Source organism: Bos taurus, chromosome 2 (genome assembly GCF_002263795.3).
Source record: "Bos taurus isolate L1 Dominette 01449 registration number 42190680 breed Hereford chromosome 2, ARS-UCD2.0, whole genome shotgun sequence".
Lineage (NCBI taxonomy): Eukaryota > Metazoa > Chordata > Mammalia > Artiodactyla > Bovidae > Bos > Bos taurus.
The window spans coordinates 5214606-5233699 of record NC_037329.1 but is presented as its reverse complement, the minus strand read 5'-3'; the positions used below and the strand labels follow the sequence as shown (position 1 = coordinate 5233699).

The 19094-nt window shown below is 36.1% G+C and overlaps 1 protein-coding gene across 3 annotated transcripts in view; it reads right to left on the bottom strand.

Moving 5' to 3' along the window:
• Positions 1–19094, bottom strand: part of MAP3K2 (mitogen-activated protein kinase kinase kinase 2) — a 97778-nt gene that overhangs the window by 14526 nt on the left and 64158 nt on the right. For all 3 annotated transcript variants that reach the window (XM_059877694.1, XM_059877692.1, XM_002685232.7), the window contains exons 8-16: positions 18902–19032; positions 17607–17686; positions 16326–16393; positions 16065–16157; positions 15166–15372; positions 13201–13349; positions 12695–12826; positions 8567–8696; positions 2388–2565 (exon numbers count right to left, since the gene is read on the bottom strand). In XM_059877694.1, coding sequence (XP_059733677.1) covers positions 2388–2565; positions 8567–8696; positions 12695–12826; positions 13201–13349; positions 15166–15372; positions 16065–16157; positions 16326–16393; positions 17607–17686; positions 18902–19032 — 1168 coding nt within the window. The remainder of the gene's footprint in view (positions 1–2387; positions 2566–8566; positions 8697–12694; positions 12827–13200; positions 13350–15165; positions 15373–16064; positions 16158–16325; positions 16394–17606; positions 17687–18901; positions 19033–19094) is intronic.

Sequence of the window (19094 nt, the reverse complement as noted above, 5' to 3'; positions counted from 1 at the left end):
AATGTGTGAAGTTCATATACATTTAAACATGACTTGGTTTCAAGTGTAAAACTTCATTACAAGGCTGTCACCATCGACAGCTGGAACTGGGGTCACAGCCCTCGGCGCCCTCATGGAGCCGCTGGGCTCTGAGGCTGACATTCTACGTGCCTCTGAAGGGCTCCTGCTCTGGACTGTCCGTTTCCCCAGCAGCCCTGAGGGGTCTTGGAGCCCCTGTGAAGCGCCAAAAAGACGCAGGGGTGACTGAGGCCTCAGTTGGCCTGGCCAACCGCGTGATAGCCGGGACACCTGCTCCCAGCCACCAGGCCCCCTCCCAGCCCTGGAGGAGAATCCACAGAAGGTCAAATGAAGACAACCTGAGAGAAGAGCACTTCAGGGCAAGAATGATGTGGTTTAGATCGACTGACATGGAGACCTGACAGAAGGAGCTGAAGAAAACAGGGCTTTTAAATTTGAGGAGACATTTTAAAGTGAATTTATGTAATCTTAAAGAAACATCTTTTTCCAAACTTGGTATCAATCCCAAACCCAAACAATGAGAAAAAAATTGCTTTAAAGATAAATATGCCTGTAGTCACTACTGAACTCCCCCGTAGGCATCTGTCAGGGATATAGTGTAGTTATAGGAAAAGTATTTTATGTATGCAGTCTCGAAGAAAAATTTATGTTTTAAGTCTGCATTTCAATGAATTCTAACAGCTGTAGAAATAAATGGAAAACAAATATTTTTCTTGTTGCACCAAAAAGTTAAATTTGTGGTACATGAATTGTTTTATAATAACTATTACTAATAAAATGCCTTTTAGTGCATTATATCAACTCTTAGTTGAACCAACAGCCAACTTAAACATCTATGCAAATTTTAAAAAGTGATTTTCTTTCTGAAAGCTGGTACTGTCTTAGAAGAGCTTTCCAAATGTAAAGTAGTGAAAACTGTAGCATATAATACATTTGTATAACTTTCAATATTTGATGTTTGTTAAACTCCACTCTGGGCAATCAAACACGGATAAAAAATAATGAGAAATGAATTGGTGCTTTCCTCCTCCTTTTGCTAGGGTAAGAGAAAAGAAATTTACCATATTTCTTTTTTTAACTTTGTGTTTTTGAATTGCTTTTAAGGCATAATTTTTATTGCTTATTACTTTAGACTTGTACTTCTCAAACCTGACAACATTTCAGAAATCTTTGCCTGGGCCCCACTCTTGAGATACTCACATATAATAGTTCTGAGATGAGCTCTGGGTATAGTTAACTTTATTCCTCCTTCTTCCCTCCATTTCTCAAATGTGTGGATATGTTTGAGAACCACTAGACTAACAGGTTAAATTTTTCCTATTTAAAGGAGATCATCAATTTAAAGCAATACATTTAGTTTTGTTTCTATATGGCTCTGTTGATGGCTTTGTTACAACTAAATTACTGTGTTATTATCTTGTTAAAAAAATAAGCAGCTTATGTTTGAGCTAAAAACAAAAACCCAAACCTGTACTTTAAACATAAAAATCAATGAAAACAAACTACAATTTAAGCTCTCAAATTTGTTAGGCACAGAATATTATTCATAAGTTTTGCTCCATATAATTCTCTAGCCTGCCACTGAATATAAGTGTTTTTTTTGTCTTTATCTCACAAAGAATAGAAACATTAGAAATTCTTTGTCTTTAGGTGCCTAAAACGAATACCTATTAACAACTTTACTCAAAAGAGCTCATATAAGTAGCTGGGGCTGAGAAGCAGGCAGGAGAGACTCCCAAGCTGCACAATAGAAAGGGTTTAGAGAACTGCTGACCTCTCAGGGTGCCCAATCTCAGGCTCAGGAGCTGGCAGGCAGTGAGAACTTGGTTAAGGAGGAACCAGAGTGACCTTTATTGAACGGCAAGAGGAGGAACAGAGACTCCCCTCCCTCACTTCCTAGCTCTGCACTGGTCACAGAGAGAAACCTTCTCTTTGCCACTTCAACAAATACCAATAAACACCGAAGGGAAAAAACCACTTTTCTCAGTGGGAAGTAGGAAATGGCCGTTTTATGTTCTAACTTAAAATTATTAAGCAATTAAAGGTTAAATGACTTGTAAGACTAGCAATAAACATTAATTACTTTAGAAGTTCATCCGGGAAATAAAATGAAGACAGCTTTCTAATGCTGAAATTTTCTTAAGATGAAATTCTTCTCAAAGAATGAAAAAATGGTTCGAAAGCTTTATTTATTTGGTCAGTTATTAAGCCTCAAAGGGCATAATTAAAATGATATCAATCCTTGTAATCCTGACATTTTATTTCAAAAATACAAAAAAGAATTTAAGTTCATTTCAATAATTTCCATCCTGAGTGGAAATATGTTAATAAGGTATGTGTTTTCAGGCAAATCCCGCGTCAAAACCTACCAGATATCTGCTTTTCTGCCATAGCCTTCTCCACTAATCACTTCAGGGCTCATCCAATACGGTGTGCCTGTCACAGACTTCATTCCCGTCCCTGAAAGACAGATGGTTTGAAGCCGTTTGCTGGCCCCAAAATCTCCTAGTTTGACGTTGCCTGTTGAATCTCGCAGAATATTTGCGCCTAAAACAAGAAATATCCTCATTTCATTATTTTTATTGGTAATCTGGAATATAACGTAAAAGAAAATGGCAAAAAATTACTTAGACTCTTCAATCTGTCTCCAAAATCAGGCTGCTTTGCACCTCTGAATAGTACCTAGCATAATGCTAGGTGTAAGGTCAGTGTGTATTAAAGATTTCTTACATGGAACAATGAAAATTTAGTGTCACTGTGTGTGCTTCAAGACCTAAGAAAAGGTTCCCCCACTGAAAAGGGCTGGTGCAAGTGGGAGGTGAGGATGAAAAAGAAGTGAAAGGGGAAAAGGACTAAGAATGGGAAGTTCAAAAAAAAGGAACGGGAAGTTCAGGGAAGGATGATGAAAGCAATAGCAGGCTCTTGGCCCCAGCCTCTCTGTTATAAAGCAAGAAGCCCATGTCTACAAGATTACTTCCCTGTGAACCTAGCCTCTCCTCAGGAACCTCCAGAATCAAAATTTCTCCTCAACTTCTATATAGTACATTTTAAATCTAATCTAAGCAAGCTTCAAGGTTTCTGTTTTAAAATTTCATTTGCTTCTATAACAAACTTCTAACTTTATTTATTATAAACTGACCACGACTGCTTAGCTGAGAAAGTGTTTACAGAGTCCTCCAGTGTAAAGTTACTCTTTCCCCCTTTCCATACTCAGCTCTCTGGAAGAAGTTCACTACGTATAAGTGAGTGAGAAATTATGCTCTAGGCTTAGTAGTTACATATATTATTTGGAATTATTCTGCATGGGAGATTTGTCTCTTCTTTCCTATTTATTTGACCATCCATTTCTACCAATCTGAATATGTGGATATTTATTTTGTACTTTGGGTTATAAACAATGACTTTATTATTATTTTTGTTTTGTTTTTGCTCATGTTGTTTACAGCTTTGTCCATTGGGAGTCCTCTCTGTTGACGCCTGTGTCCCACTGCCATAATTCAGTCATCGTGTTCTCACTTGTTTGGATTTCTGGACTGTTTGTGTCAGCACTGCCTTACATTCTGGAACCAGAAGATGCCCCATGCTCACTCTGCACCTCCTGCACCGGCTCTACAGTCAGCCATTTCTCCAAGGGACACTAGTTCCTTCTAGTGGAGAATGGTATCAGAAACCAGCAATCTAGGAGCTAGGTTCATTTATTTTTATTCTCTATTTTCCCCTTTACCATTCTTTAAACTCAACCTTTTTTCTAGGATTATAAATCTAGTTTCTTCATATATAAATTATTTCTAAAAAACTACCATTTTTTAAGTAGTTACATATATTATTTGGAATTATTCTGCATAGGAGATTTGTCTCTTTTTTCCTACTTATTCAACCATCCATTTCTACCAGTATGAATACACGGATATTTATTTTGCACTTTGATTATAAACCGATGACTTTATTATTTTTTTTGCTCATGTTGTTCCAGCTAAGTTGCTGTTTTTAAACAAGTATTTTATCGACTTATCTAATTTTAGTTTCTAAACTTTACCTAAAATCTTCCTAACCTTCAGCATATTTTAGATTAAAAAAAAGATTCCTACCTTCTTTTTCTTTTTTAAAAACAGCCTTTTAGAAGGAATGTGAATAGTGGAGAAAAACGTATATTATAGACTGGAGAGAATGCAAATTGTCCATCCCTACCATGAACTTCTGGCCCTGTCTTCTGTTCTCCAGCAAATTTCCCAGTCTAGTCAATTAAGGCCTGTCTTGAGGGGAGAGTCAAGGATTCATTCTCTGCATGCATAAGCCAAAGTATGCCTTGGTACCAATGATTCTCTAAAACAGCACTGCCTTTTTGACACCTCTTGCTGTCCAATACTTAAAGAAGGACTCTGTCAAAAAAACCCACACCACTGTGTCTAAAATATTTAAGCTGGGGAAGGACAACCAACAAGCCAGTTTTTAATGGTTACCACCTGGGCAGAAACAGTCCCAGGCAGGTAGACAAGGAGAGCTATCACTGGGGAGTCATCACCAATGCTGAATCAATGCTCATCCATACAAAGGGCTGAGGAGAAAATGTACATACCAGGTTCCCAATATAGTTACCTAACTTTTTAAAACCTTACTTTGGATACGTTAAAAGTAAACTGTTAAGGAGACTTTTCAAAGACACACAAAAGCAGACAGAACACTGCACGGCCCTCTCACCCAATCCCAGCAATCATCTGGGCAACCTCTTCGAACCACACTACTAGCCACTCCTTCCCCTCATATTATCTGAATTGAATTAAAGACATCATGATCAATAAACAGTTCAGTACACATCTTTAAAAGACAAGGACTCTTATCACACATAAGACCACAGATAATAATTCCTTGACATTATTAAATATATAGTCAGTGGGGTTTTAAGTTTTTTTTTTTTTTTCAAAAAAAATCCAAATCCAAACAAGGACCTTATGTTGAGAATCACTGATACATCTTTTAGGTCTTTCCTAAAGTTCCTTCCAATCTTTTTTTTTCTATGCAGTTTATGAAGAATCTAAGTTGTCTGCCTACAGCTTTCTTATGGTCTAGGTTCTGCCGAGCCCATCCTAAGGAGTCATTTAACATGCTGATCTGTTCTCTATAAATGTTCCATAATTTTCCAATTTGGTAGCTGAATCTAGAGGCTTGATCAGACTCAGGTTCAAAAAGAATTTGGGGGGTGGGTGGGTAGGAAACTGCTTTGTAGATATAGTCTACAAATAGGAAGTATGCAATGACAGACTGTCTCTGTGAGGTGATGTTAGCAACCATTAATGTTTAGTGCATATATCTATTAATCCCATTAGTAGTTGTAAAATGGTACTATTCTATCATTCCCTCTGTGTTAGCCAAAATATTTTTATAAAGGTCATCCTCTATTTAGTCCTCAGTAGAGAAGGCAATGGCACCCCACTCCAGTACTCTTCCCTGGAAAATCCCATGGACAGAGGAGCCTGGTAGGCTGCAGTCCATGGGGTCGCTAAGAGTTGTCAGGACTGAGTGACTTCACTTTCACTTTTAACCCACTCCAGTGTTCTTGCCTGGAGAACCCCAGGGACAGAGGAGCCTGGTGGGCTGCCGTCTACAGGGTCGCACAGAGTCAGACACAACTGAAGCATCTCAGCAGCAGCAGCAGCAGCAGTATAGTTCATAAAAGAAAGGTCAAATAAAGAAACCCTATTACGAAATAATGAGCTGGTTCCCTACTTTTCATTATGAACTCATGAGTATAAACTTAAAAGTAAGCAACTAGCTTTCTTTTTCCCTTGCCATTTAAACACTGCTCCTTCTGGGACTTCCCTGGGGGTGCAGTGAGTAACAATTTTCCCGCCAATGTAGGGGACACGGGTTGGATCCCTGGCCTGGGAAGATTTCATATGTAGCAGAGCAACTAAGCCCCGTGCACAACTACTGAGCCCGCGTGCTGCAACTCCTGAAGCCTGAGTGCCTGGAGCTCGTTCCCCGCAACAGGAGAAGCCACAGCAGTGAGAAACCCTCAACACCACAGCGAAGAGTGGCCTCTACTCACTGCCAACTAGAGAAGGCCCACACAAAGCAACGGAGACCAAGAGCAGCCAAAAATAAATAAATAAATAAATAATAAAAGGTTTCTCTTTAATTAAAAAAAAAAGTTCATTATAAAAGTTTAGAAAATACATAAAAAGTAAAAAAATATGAAGGAAATAAACAATTACTACTCATCCTGCTACTTGAAAATAACCACCATTAATCATGTGAAAATTGTTCTACATCATACTTTAATTTTATAAACGAGATCATACTGCATATTCAATTTTATATCTTACATTTTTCTTATCAATATATTCACCCTATAATGTTTTTCTGTCTTTGTGTTTTTCTCTTTAAGCTTTTTTTTAAGTGGTCTCAAATTCTGTGACAGATTTTTGGTCAAGTTGTTTTCATTAAAAAGTACTGATTTTTAAAACTAATAAACTGCCACACACAAAACATATGATCCACAAAAACATTCTCCTTTCCTTCGGCAGGTTTTACAATGCACTGTTATCATTAACCAGTCTTTGACTATTACTTAAATGGCCAACTGAGACAAACAATTCTGAGACCTTTCTTCCACCACTGATTAAAACTGGGGTGGAAGGTACTGGGGATAATATTCATTTAGCCTTCTGAGCTTTCTGGGCAGACCTGGCAACCTTGCCAGCTCCAGCAGCCTTCTTGTCCACTGCTTTGATGACACCCACAGCGACCGTCTGTCTCATGTCATGCACAGCAGAACAGCCCCTTATAATGTTTTTAAATCAGCTTTCTTCCAACTTCCTCATGTTACTGGCAAGGTCAGAAGAGGATCCACTTGAGCAGGTAGCTCCCCTCGGTTCCTTTGCCTTATCTTATTATGAAGGTTAAAGAGAAACTGGCTTGAATAGAGATTATTACTAACAGAATAACTCACAAATCATTTCCCTACAAAGTTTAGGGCATATACTTAACTGAAGTATACTTGACCTACAACACTATGTTAGTTCCACAGCATACAACACTGTGATTCAATACTTCTATACATTATAAAATGGTCACCACCTTATGCAGTTCTTGGCTTTCAGGTTTTGAACTTGATATTTGAGGTCTGCCTAAGCAGGGAAAATTTTGAGGTGAACAACAGGCTCCTAATTCTTTCAGATCATGAGTCACATTGCCATCCTCTAAGAGTCACTAGGCAGGTCCATTCTGTACATGTGACCGAGCTCCAGCATGCTACAGCAGACTCTACTCCATGACCAACACTGGTTAGGAATATTCTCCTTAGTCTGACTATGGCCATATTTGGGGTGTGACACACCACAGGAAAGAAGTAACTTCCTGGTAGCTCGTAAGAGCCCCCAGAAAGACTGATGAAAAACTTTAACAACTTGCTTATCAAAGCTCAGTCTTAGGCTCTCTTATTCTCTTCAGTAATGAGGTCCATTTCCCACAGCTTTAAATACAATCTCAACATACATCATCATTGTAACTAACTTTGAGTGCTTTCTAGATACCAGGCATGATTTTAAGGATGCTATACACATTAACTCATTTAATCCTTATAAGAACTCTGTGATCTGTACACTATTATCACCCTCCTTAAAAATAAGGAGCTGAGGATTTCCCTGGTGGTACACTGGATAAAAATTCACCTGCCAACTGAGGGGACACGGGTTTAATCCCCAATCAGGGAAGATTCCACACGCCTCAGCAACTAAGCCCATGTGCCACAACTGCTGAGCCTGTGTACCTAGAACCCGTGCTCCAAAACAAGAGAAGCCACCACAATGAGAAGCCCATGCACCTCAACTAAGAGCAGCCCCTGCTTGCCACAACTAGAGAAAGTTCAAGTGCAGCAACGAAGATCCAGATCAGCCAAATTAACGTTTAAAAACTGAGGAGCCGAGGCATAGAAAGACTAAGTGTCTTGTCCAAGATTACACATGTGATGATGGATAAAGCCTAAATGCGAACTGGGTCAAATCTGAGCCCCCCCTTTTTTTCTTATTTTTAATTGGAGGATGTTTTATAATCTGTGTTGTCTCTGCCATACAACGTAAGTCAGCCATAACTATACATATACCCCTTCCCCGTTGAACGTGTCTCCCATAGCCCTCTATGTCGTCACAGAGCTCCAGGCTGTGACCACTGTGTTACACTGCAGCTCCCCACCGGCTGTCTGTTTGACACCTGGTAATGTGTATGTTTCAATGCTCCTTTCTCAATTTGTCCCACTCTCTCCTTACCCCAAGACCCCCTATTCCTAACCACTATGTTCTAAGCCTGTGTGCTGTGTATGAAAATATGTCTCATTCTTATGTTCAATTGAACTTTACTGATTCTGTGAACCTCCACAGGACAGCTTCCCTTTTGGAAACCTGAACAACAGGACTAGCTGGAATTGTTTTCCTATGGCATTGTAGAGGCAGATGAATTAATTTAAATGTTAAATTTCTTAACCATAGCACATTTTCATTAAAAAAAAACAAAACAAAACAACTGAGTACTTAAAAAACACCTCACTACTTACCTTTTATATCTCTATGAACAATCATATTACTGTGCAAATAATGAACTCCCTCAAGAATCTGACGGGTGTATTTCCGGGTCACATTCTCAGTAAGAGCTCCATATGCTTTTAATTGGTCCTTAATGGAGCCCTAGGAAAAGAGAAAACAAAAGAAAACTAGAGTATGGTTGGAAAGGAAAAGCACTGGTAAATATTTTTAAGATCTGTGTACCTATATTTATCTATTATTCTTATTGACTGAATGAAGTGCTCTTTATTTTATTTACTTGAAGCTTAGTTGACATACAATGTCATGTTAGTTTCAGGTATGTAACATAATGACTCAACATTTAAATACATTACAAAATGATCACCACTGTGATCATTCCTGGTAACCATCTACCTCGGTACAAAGTCATTACAGTATTATTTGACTATATTCCTTATGCTGTATATTACATCCCATGACTTACTTATTTAAAACTAGATGTTTTAATTTAGAGAATTCTAATCAATGACTAGAAGGCTCTAATTGGAGAACACAGGAATTCTTAGAAAGGACATTATATGCCATTAATTTAACACAAAACTCTACTGTATTTCTGGACTAGAACTGTGAAAGAGTATATGGCATAGCTGAAGAAAGCCTTTAAATTATTTTTGACTGATATCCTTGTTTCTGTGACTGCACTGGTTCTATCTCCTGTTCTCTTGCTAATTACAATTTTTAAAATTCTCCAGTACCTTTGTCTTGCTTGTTTTTGCCCTGAATACATTTTTTTTATTTTCCTACTTGCTCTTCTATGTATGTCCTACTTTAAATTTATTTATTTTGTTCTTACTTTGTTTTTAAAACACTGTTTTATTGATATCTGAAAAATTACTTCTCAGGAGAAAGAATGGGTATGATTAGAAGATCAGAACACATATAAGATTTTAAAGTTTTTCTTTTATATACTCACCATTTTAGCTCAAAACATGAGAAAAGTATATTAAAAAGGGATTTCTAATTTTTTGAAGTCTTTTTAGGCAGGTGCTATTTCTGAGAACAGAGAATCAATCTGAGGTAAGACATGGGCATCTGAATTTTGAAAAAGCTTCTCTGATAATTCCAACGTGCAAATTTGACAATCACCACTTTAAAAGATAGAAATAAAATGCTTCCTGAGGGACAAAATCTTTTCCTTTAAAGAAAAAATATATCCAAATGTTCCTGTCTTTCTTTCAATTCTTGTAAACTGTATACTCTGTCATATAAAAATAGATCCTTGGATTTTGCAGACTTAGCCATATGCTGTTTCCACTATTCTGAGCAATCCCTGAAGGGACAGCAAGATGCAGTCCTGCTAACCCTGACTTGCAGACATGTATTGAAAGCCTTAGACAGTGACTCAAGCTAGGCAACCAGGCATACCTATAACTCAATGTGGCTTTTTGTTCAGTCAACTTACTATGTCTCTCTTGTAGTAATGCACAAAATAACAGAGCTAGAACTGAGCTTTCCAAATCATAAGCCCCCAGATACCTGTAGGCTGCAAATGACTGCCAGACTTTTGCATCCTCTGGGTCCTCAGGCAGCTAGGCCAGTGGCCCATGGTGCTAACAGCTCTCTCAATGTAGTGTGTATACTGCTATGTAACATGAAAATGTTACCTTCTTTGGTGTGAACAACTGGAGTGGGCTGGAAAGCACTGTGCCAGATAAACTGTGTGTGTAAGTAAGAGTAACAGAAGTCAACTGCTAATCCAGGCACTGGAGATAAAAGAAACTTACAGTTCTAATATGAAAATAGTTCTAGATTAACTAAAAAATGAAATGCTATTTTTGGGAAAATTGAAGAATGATGTTTCTGGCAAAGCTTGAATCTAGGGCATAAAGGGGCCCATTATACCAAATCTACTGATGGAAATTATACAGAATTCACAGACCTGGAGATTCAGCAAAGTCTAGGAACACTTATGTCCAGTCCATATATGCCATGGGTTTATCATACGAGAACTGTAATTAATCTAGTAACATGCTTTTCAAATTCAAGGACTGATAACCTATACTTTGAAAAGATAGCTATCTTTACAAAATCTAATCAGAAATATGATCTAATACCTTTTCCTGAATAGTCCTAGTTTAGTCTTAAGATTGCTAAATATATAAAGATGACTTACATCTCTATTTGTGACATAAATTGGTTCTAGCCAACAAACCAATTTAATTAACTTTATATTCAATAATCTCCATCTCTAGTCACATTTATTCATAGGTATTTAATTTACATCTTTACTGCACAAACAGTAATGGAAATCTGAATAAAAGAAAAATCAATCACAACACCAACATATTACATTTTCATTTTTTAGTTTCTTCTGTTATTTTTCAAATACAGATACTTTTAAAATACCATTACCAATATTAAAAAGCATTTTATATTCTTTTTCGTTCTCAAAGTACTTCCTACTTCCTCCAACTTTGTTACTTGGTTTTCACAATTTTAAATATATATTCTCTTGGACAATGTCATCATAATTTACTCCCACTGAGTGAACTGATATTTCCACTTTTGCCATTACAGACAGTACTAAAACAAAGGTACACAACTTTCGTCTTCTTTTGAATTATTTCTGTAGACCGAATTTTAAAGAACAATTTTTACACTGCCAAGATAAATCTTTGAAAATAAAACAGCAGCAATGATGAATAACAATGATGTCACTATAAACAATTATTCATGAAGATAAAAATCAAAGTTTACTGTTGCTCTTGTAAGACTGAGGATGGTTAAAACCATTACAATCAGTTCTCTATATTCTTGGACTCCACATCTCCAGATTCAACCAACTACTCATTGAAAATATTTGGAAAAAAAATTTCCAGAAAGTTCCATAAAGCAAAACTTGAATTTGCTGCACTGGCAACTATTTATGTAGCATTTTACAGTGTACTAGGTAGTATAAGTAATTTAGAGATGACAATGTATATGGAAGGATGTATGCAGGTTATACGCAAATACTATACCCTTAGATAAGGGACATGAGCATATTTGGATTCTGATATCTGTGGGAGGGCCTGACTATCCCCCGGGGATACCAAGGGACAACTGTACTATCAGATACTGGTCCACGGTTTTGTTGATCCATAAGATTAAGCTGCAATATGTATATTTTATTTTACATACAATTCTAATAAGCTCTTTCCTTAAAGATCCACAAATCTTTTTCTAACACATATCACCTATTATGAGAATGAATGTATTTTTAAGTGAGTAAATATACCACCATGTTGAAAATCATTAGTATTAGAATGTACTCTACATATACTAAAAATAATGTAGAAGGAATGAAAGAGTTTTTTGCAAATCACATTTTCACCTCCTAATGAAATGAATGACTCAGGCAATTCTTATTAATCTGTGTTAAAAACATTTAGGTAGATGATTGAAAAGGAACTGGATATTCCCATGTGCCACTGCTACCGCTCAGATTACTTTCTGGTCTTCAGAAAAAAAAAACTTTACAATGGAGAAAACAGGATGTCAATCACCCTAATTAAGCCGTCAATCTTAACATCACTATCAGAACCACCAGAAACTGTGTGTCTTCTAATGGGATGCACAGCATCATCTGGGATGCATGCTGGTAAAAGCTGAATTTGAATATAATTTAGATTTTAGATCTAAGTTGGAGTTTATAGGAAATATGCAGACAAAGGAACAAACTAAATACTACCATGAGGATGTGATCAGAGAAGTCTATGAGATGAGACTGTCAACAGAACAACTAGCTTGGTCTCTTTGTCAAATCTATGTCACCTAAAAATTGTTTTATGTTAAAAGAGGGGTAAGAGACATAGTAGCAAAATGTAAGGTGTGGTCCTGGGCTGAATCCTGGTTTGGATAAACCACTTGTGTGTTATTTTTAGTGCACTTAGGGAAATCTGAGTATAGACTGCTCTGATGTTTATAACCTATTTTAGCATACTTTAGTATTTAAGAAAAAATACAAAGATAAGTGAAGAAGACAGAAAAATAAAATTATATTAAATTTAAACTCTTCCAAAATGTCCATAACATTTTATAATCAAAGTTGTTGTTTTTCTTTATCCTCAACTAAGACTTTAAACAGAGTATCTCTAATTTCAAAGGATGTACTAACTTACCCCTGGCATATATTCCATAAATATGGAAAGTGTTTTTTCTTGGGGATCCCTCAAACAGCCATAATACTGAACAATTCGCTCATGCAGCAAGTTTTTCAACAACTGAATTTCACACTCAAGTGCATTTACTTCCTGAAAGACAGAACTCATTGTTAAGTCTTTATAGCATTGCTAGTAAAAGCAAAAAAAATGCAAACATCATAGACCATCAAGGTGATTTCATTCTGAAATTTCCACTTCCCAAAGAATAAACATTTTAAAGTCTCTAGGCAATAATTCTGTAACAGTCCTTGATGGTATGCTAAACCAACACTAAATCAGATTAAGAATACAACTGAGTACTAAAACAGAAAATCCAGAGTACACAGCAAGTAAACATATCCATTATCTATTTTTTTCAAATAATTTGCATTGAGGAAAAACAAAAAATTCTATGGTGTGTTATATTTATTTTAGTAAAAATGGTTCTTATAATGTGACAAAGTTGCTTGTTCAATGATTCTTACCTTGCTGGTCTCAGGACTATCTGGGTCAAACTGAACTTGTTTAACAGCCAATTCTCTTCCTGTATCAACATCGTAACAGAGGTAGACCCTGCCAAAGGCTCCCTGGCCAAGTAATTTGCCCAATCTCCAGTTGGTTGGAGCACGAGGTGCTAAAAAAGAACATTTTCTTAAAATGGGAGTAGCCCAATGGCACACAATGGTTAAGGACTATTGCATTGGTGATATCTTTAATTGAATATGCTTGGATATTAAGAGAAAATCATGTTCATCCAAATTCATAATGATCATCATCTTTGAAAACTGTAAGAATTCTAAATCCAAACATGGTTCAGATTCCTAGGACTAATTTTTTCCAATGAGGCTTTTTTTTACCTGATTATAAATATAATAGCATCTTTCACACAATTTAAAATGCCACTGATTATGTAAGATGTGCTATTTCTAATCTTTATTGCAGTAATATTTGTAATAAGTTTTTCCATCTGCCTACAGTGCAGAAAGCTGGAAGACCATCACTCTCATTCTAATAAGAGGAAATCTTTAAAGCAGCCAGTGGGAGAAAAAAAGCACATTACATACAAGGGAACAAAGGTAAGAAATACAGCAGACTTCTCAGCAAGGATATAAGCCAGAAGACAATGGAGAAACAGTTTTAAAGTGCTGAAAGAAAAAAATTAAAATGTCCAGAATTCTATACCCTGAAAAATATATGTATCTTTCAAAAATAAAGAAATAAAAGTTTTTCAAACAAAAGCTGAAAGAATTTGTTACCAGTAGACTCATATTAGAATAAAGGTTAAAAACAATTCTTCAGGCAAAAGGGATATGATACCTAACAGAATCCTGGATCAACATAAATAAAGATCTATAGAAATAAGCTGGAGGTATATATAAAAGACATTCATCTCTTATTTTAATTACTTTAAAATATAGTTGCCTAAGCCAAAAATAGCAGCAATGTAATGGAAGTTGCAGGTGTAAAAGTAAAATACGACAACACGAGCACAAAAGCAAGGAATTCAGAGTATACAAATATTGTTGCAAAAAATACCCTTGAGCATGAATCTTTTATATATTGCTTACAAGATAAAGGTCACATACTCCACAATCTGGCCTTAGTTACCATTCTAGTTCTATTTCTGCTGCTTCAAGTAAGATATCCTCCACCTCAGCCAAAAAAGAACTATTTCTCATTTTCAGAATATGTCATGTGTGCACAGTCACTCAGTCATGTCCAGCTCTTTGAGACCCCATGGACCGTAGCCCGCCGGGCTCCTCTGTCCATGGGGATTCTCCAGGCAAGAATACTCCAGTGGGTTGCCCTCCTCCAGGGGATCTTCCCAACCCAGGGATCGAACCCAGGTCTCCCACATTGCAGGTGGATTCTTTACCATCTGAGCCACCATGGAAGCCCAAGAATACTGAAGAAGGTAGCCTATCCCTTCTCCAGGGGATCTCCCTAACCCAGGAATTGAACCAGGGTCTCCTGCATTGCAGGAGGATTCTTTACCAGCTGAGCTACCAGGGAAGCCCAAAATATGTCATGGCCTCCTGTATATGTCACCTATTTAACTAGTGAATTCCTCCTCACATTAAAGGTCTTGATTAGACACTATACTATAATTATTTCTCCACACATCATTCTCCCCATTAGATTACATCTTGGAGGTCATATTTGAAATTTCTCAGAACTAAGCATTCAATAAGAATATGTGGAATGAACGAATGAGTAACTGGTAACAATTTTCCCAAAAAAAGCAAAAGATAGTAAATCATTTAAAGTAATTAGCAGTAATACCATGCTTTTACCCAACATTATAAACACATTAGAAATATCATTTTTACCTCTTTTGAAAACCTGCTTACACCCTGAGGACTGGCTTCGTTATATTTGCTCCTATTAATACTATAAAATTCTGCACAGGTTCTGCCACACATTTCACTATGCCAATTTCTATTACTCACAGCGGCTGGGTGGGCTAATGTCCATTACAGTCAAAGTAGGATTGTCTATGTCACTTCCCCTTCTTCTTATTCGACTCTCATCGTACTCCGGGGTAAAGATACTGCTTCCACTACTGGTGCTTAAGGAGTGGTCAGTAGGACTGAAACTCACAGGAGATCGGAAGCTGGTCCCCTGGGTCCTTCTAGCTCTTGGAAAAGTTTTACGACCTACAAAATGAAAACAGAATTACCTTGCAACTTGTAATAATATATCGTAATTCAAGTATTTAAAATTTGTAGCATAAGGAACAGAATTTGTTCTGTGACTAGGATAAGAAGCTAAAACAGCAATGATTATTTGATTTTACGTTTTAAACTTAAGAACAGTATTTTTAAGAGTTCAAGGAACTACCCCAGCTAACACTGAATCACGAAAAAAAAAAAAAGGTATAAGTAGAAATGAAAAATGGGGAAAAAAGAAACAGAGTCTGAATATAAGTTCAAATAACTTGTGTGCTCACACATTCATAAAAGCACAGACAGAACTCTCTCACTTTGTAGAAAAAGGAGAAAAATAATTTATTTTCATTTTCAGTAATGATTTAAAATATAAACAAAAAGTGTAAAGTTAATAGGAAGTACTTTTTCTCCTTAAAAGGACAATACCAAAAAAAAAAAAAGAATACAGTATGCATTTCATCACTAAAGGAGTAATTTTAATTAGTACCATTTTTAACTACTTCTTTTTTTTCTAAGGAAAGACATGTCTCAGAGGTAAGCTGGCATAAAGCTAAAATGCTATTGTAGTTATGATCCAAAGTCTTTTTAAAAAGTTTTAAGTAGAAAACTAAGTCATACAGGAACAAACTTATTTTTGTCTGCGAGATTTTTAACAACTGTTGTTGACCTAATAAACTTACCATCATTATAGTCTTGATGGTGATAAGAAATATGATACCTTCTTGGATAAGTTCCTCCTTTTCCAAATTTTTCAAAGATAGGGTTATCATAGTCTATTAAGATACATAAGAAAGTTATATATTTAAAAAATCAAATATTTCTAATCATGAAAAACACATTTACACATTTTTGGATTTTTAAAAAAATTTCTCTCTCCCACCCAGCCAAAATATTATTCAATGACATAAATATTTAAACATTTAGAATGTGAACAGTCTAACCTGAAAATTCCTGATGATTATCTGGGTAGCTCTGTGCCCTAGGCATTCGTGATTTTGGATAGCTCTCTCTAAAAAGTAGAAAAAGTGTCATTATTTTAAGAGAAAGTATTTAAGATATTTTTAAAAAATCTTTATGCAATATCAGTATCTATATGTATGTGTAGATATATAGGTATTTGAAATATATACACACAAATATACATATTTTATATATATATAATACATACAAACACAGATACAGCACTCTCTCTGAAACATTAACTGAAAAAAGGAAACTTTTTTCAAACACTTATTTGATACATGCACACAAAAAGCCTGGTTTTTAAAACTGACCTACAGAGTACAGTGGTTAAGAAAGATACATTTTGGCATTATAGATACATGGAAAAACCTGTGTTTCAATCCTAGCTCTGCCACTTAAACTAGTTATTGCAACCCTGGCAAATCATCTTTCTGAAATGATTTCCACATTTATAACAAGGAGATAATACTAACTCAGCAATTTTATACTTATCTATCTCAGGACACTGTCTTTCAAATACTAAGTACTCAATATGTAGCTTTCACATCACTATTCATTCCCCTGAATTCCTTAAATGTTTTAAGTATCTATCTTGAGACAGACATGGGCACAGACAATGGTTTCATATACATGAATAATAGAAAATTAAATGTATATTTCCATACAATAGTAGTTGCATTTTCAGAAGTTACTTTCAAAAGCAGTCTCAGAGGAGAGTAAATAGGTACTGACTTTGCACGCTACAAGTGAAAGCAGTCCTGCTGAGACCAGGAGAGAGGGAGCACTTGTAACAAAAATTCACAGATGCAACTTGACCATGCTTATATTCCTGAACAAAAGTATATTCCTCACAAAAAGTACTTAAATTTTAACTGACAACCAAAACTGGGACATAATTACCAAGAATGTACAGTACTTATAATTTGGTACCAGAATAAAAATAATTCTGAACAACAGAAATTAAAGAATCTCCAAAATTAAACCTATTATGAAACATTTGACAGCAGTTTCACCAACACAGGTTTAAAAGTAAATTTACCAAGAAGGAAACAAAATATTATCATCAGAAATCATTTTAAGTAAAAAAGATACTGAGCCTGATGACTGGAAAAATCAATTTGCCATTAAGTATACATGAGTATGAACTACATTCCTCTGAATGTAGCACAGAAGAGTTGATGTGCTACTTCAGCGTGCTATTAATACATATGCATATTTACCCATGTATATTAAAAAACAAAAACTACAATCAACATTACCCATCCAGAGGGCTATCAAGTGATGGACAACTTCCTGAGCCAGAATTTTCAGGGCTGCTTAAAGATAATGGGTCCAGCATCTAGAAAAATAAAAAGTCCACCTTGATTCTACATGAATATAACCGAAGTTACTGTTTTTTAAAAATAACTTTGTTGGGCTATAATTCATGTATCATAAAATTCACCCATTTTAAAGCATATAGTGCAATTCAGTGCTTAATAGCAGAATGTATAACTTTCACCAAAATCGCAGAACACTTTCAGTACCCAAAAAATAAACTCCATATCCAATAGCAGCCACCCTATTTAAATGTTCTAAAAGTAGCTGTCCCCTGTAGGTGGACTAAAACTGCAAAATTTACTAATAGAAACATAGGAATTTTCTATTATCTTCCGCTCTGGATTATCATCTAAATAATTAAAAGCTAAACACTTCACATAATTTTGTCTACTGAAAACTGAACAACAGCACCACCCAAACTGAAATAAATGACACCATGACTGCTACATTATTAGAAAATGTGAACTCCTGTAATAATACAAGCAGCCAATGTAATGCTAAGAGAACAACAGCAACTCCATAAAAATACTTCACTACTACAAAACTTTAAAAAAACATTTTAAGGCCTTCCATGTGGTCCAGTGGTTAAGAATCCACCTGCTAATGCAGAAGACAGGAGTTCGATTCCTGGTCCAGGAAGATCCCATAGACCGCAGGGCAACTCAGCCCATGCGCTATAATTACTAAACCCGAAAGCTACTGAGCCTGCGAACCACAACTACTGAAGCAGGCGTGCTCTAGAGCCTGTGCTCTGCAACGGGAAGCCCACGCATCACAACAAAGCACAGCCACTGCTAGCAGCAACCAGAGAAAGTCTGTGGCAACTCAGACCCAGTGCAGCCAAAAACAAAGATACAAATTAAAAAGTAAATCTTTTTTAAAAAGATTAAAAAATTTTTTTTCAATGTTTTAGGAAGTAGACAAACCTCAACTTCACAAAGTTAAACATTTATTAAATTGAATGTTAATATCAGGATTATAAACAAATGCATTCATTCATTTATGAACATAAGAAAATCAGCCTTATACCACCTTTCTTTATATATGAATACAGACACATGTAAATTAGTGGGTATTTTCCTGTATTTCCCCTGTTTTGCTCACTTGAAAAGGAAGATATGGGACTGGACAAGAGGTAAAACAAATACCTTCCATCATATTCCTGCCAAACCACACTATCCCCTGACAATATCCCTTTAAATGAAATGAAAAACAACATTCAAATTTTGCTTACTTGGTCCATGCTCTCTGGGATGAACTCTCCTTCACTGTTGATACTGGTAAATGACCCATTCCGGGCAACCTGGTGTAACTCATCTGGAATGTATCCAGGGGGAGGGGAGCTTCTATCTCTACTAGTGGGACCTCAAGAGAGAAAAATTATAGATTTTATAAATTCTATCAGGGGACCAATTCTTATTTTAATT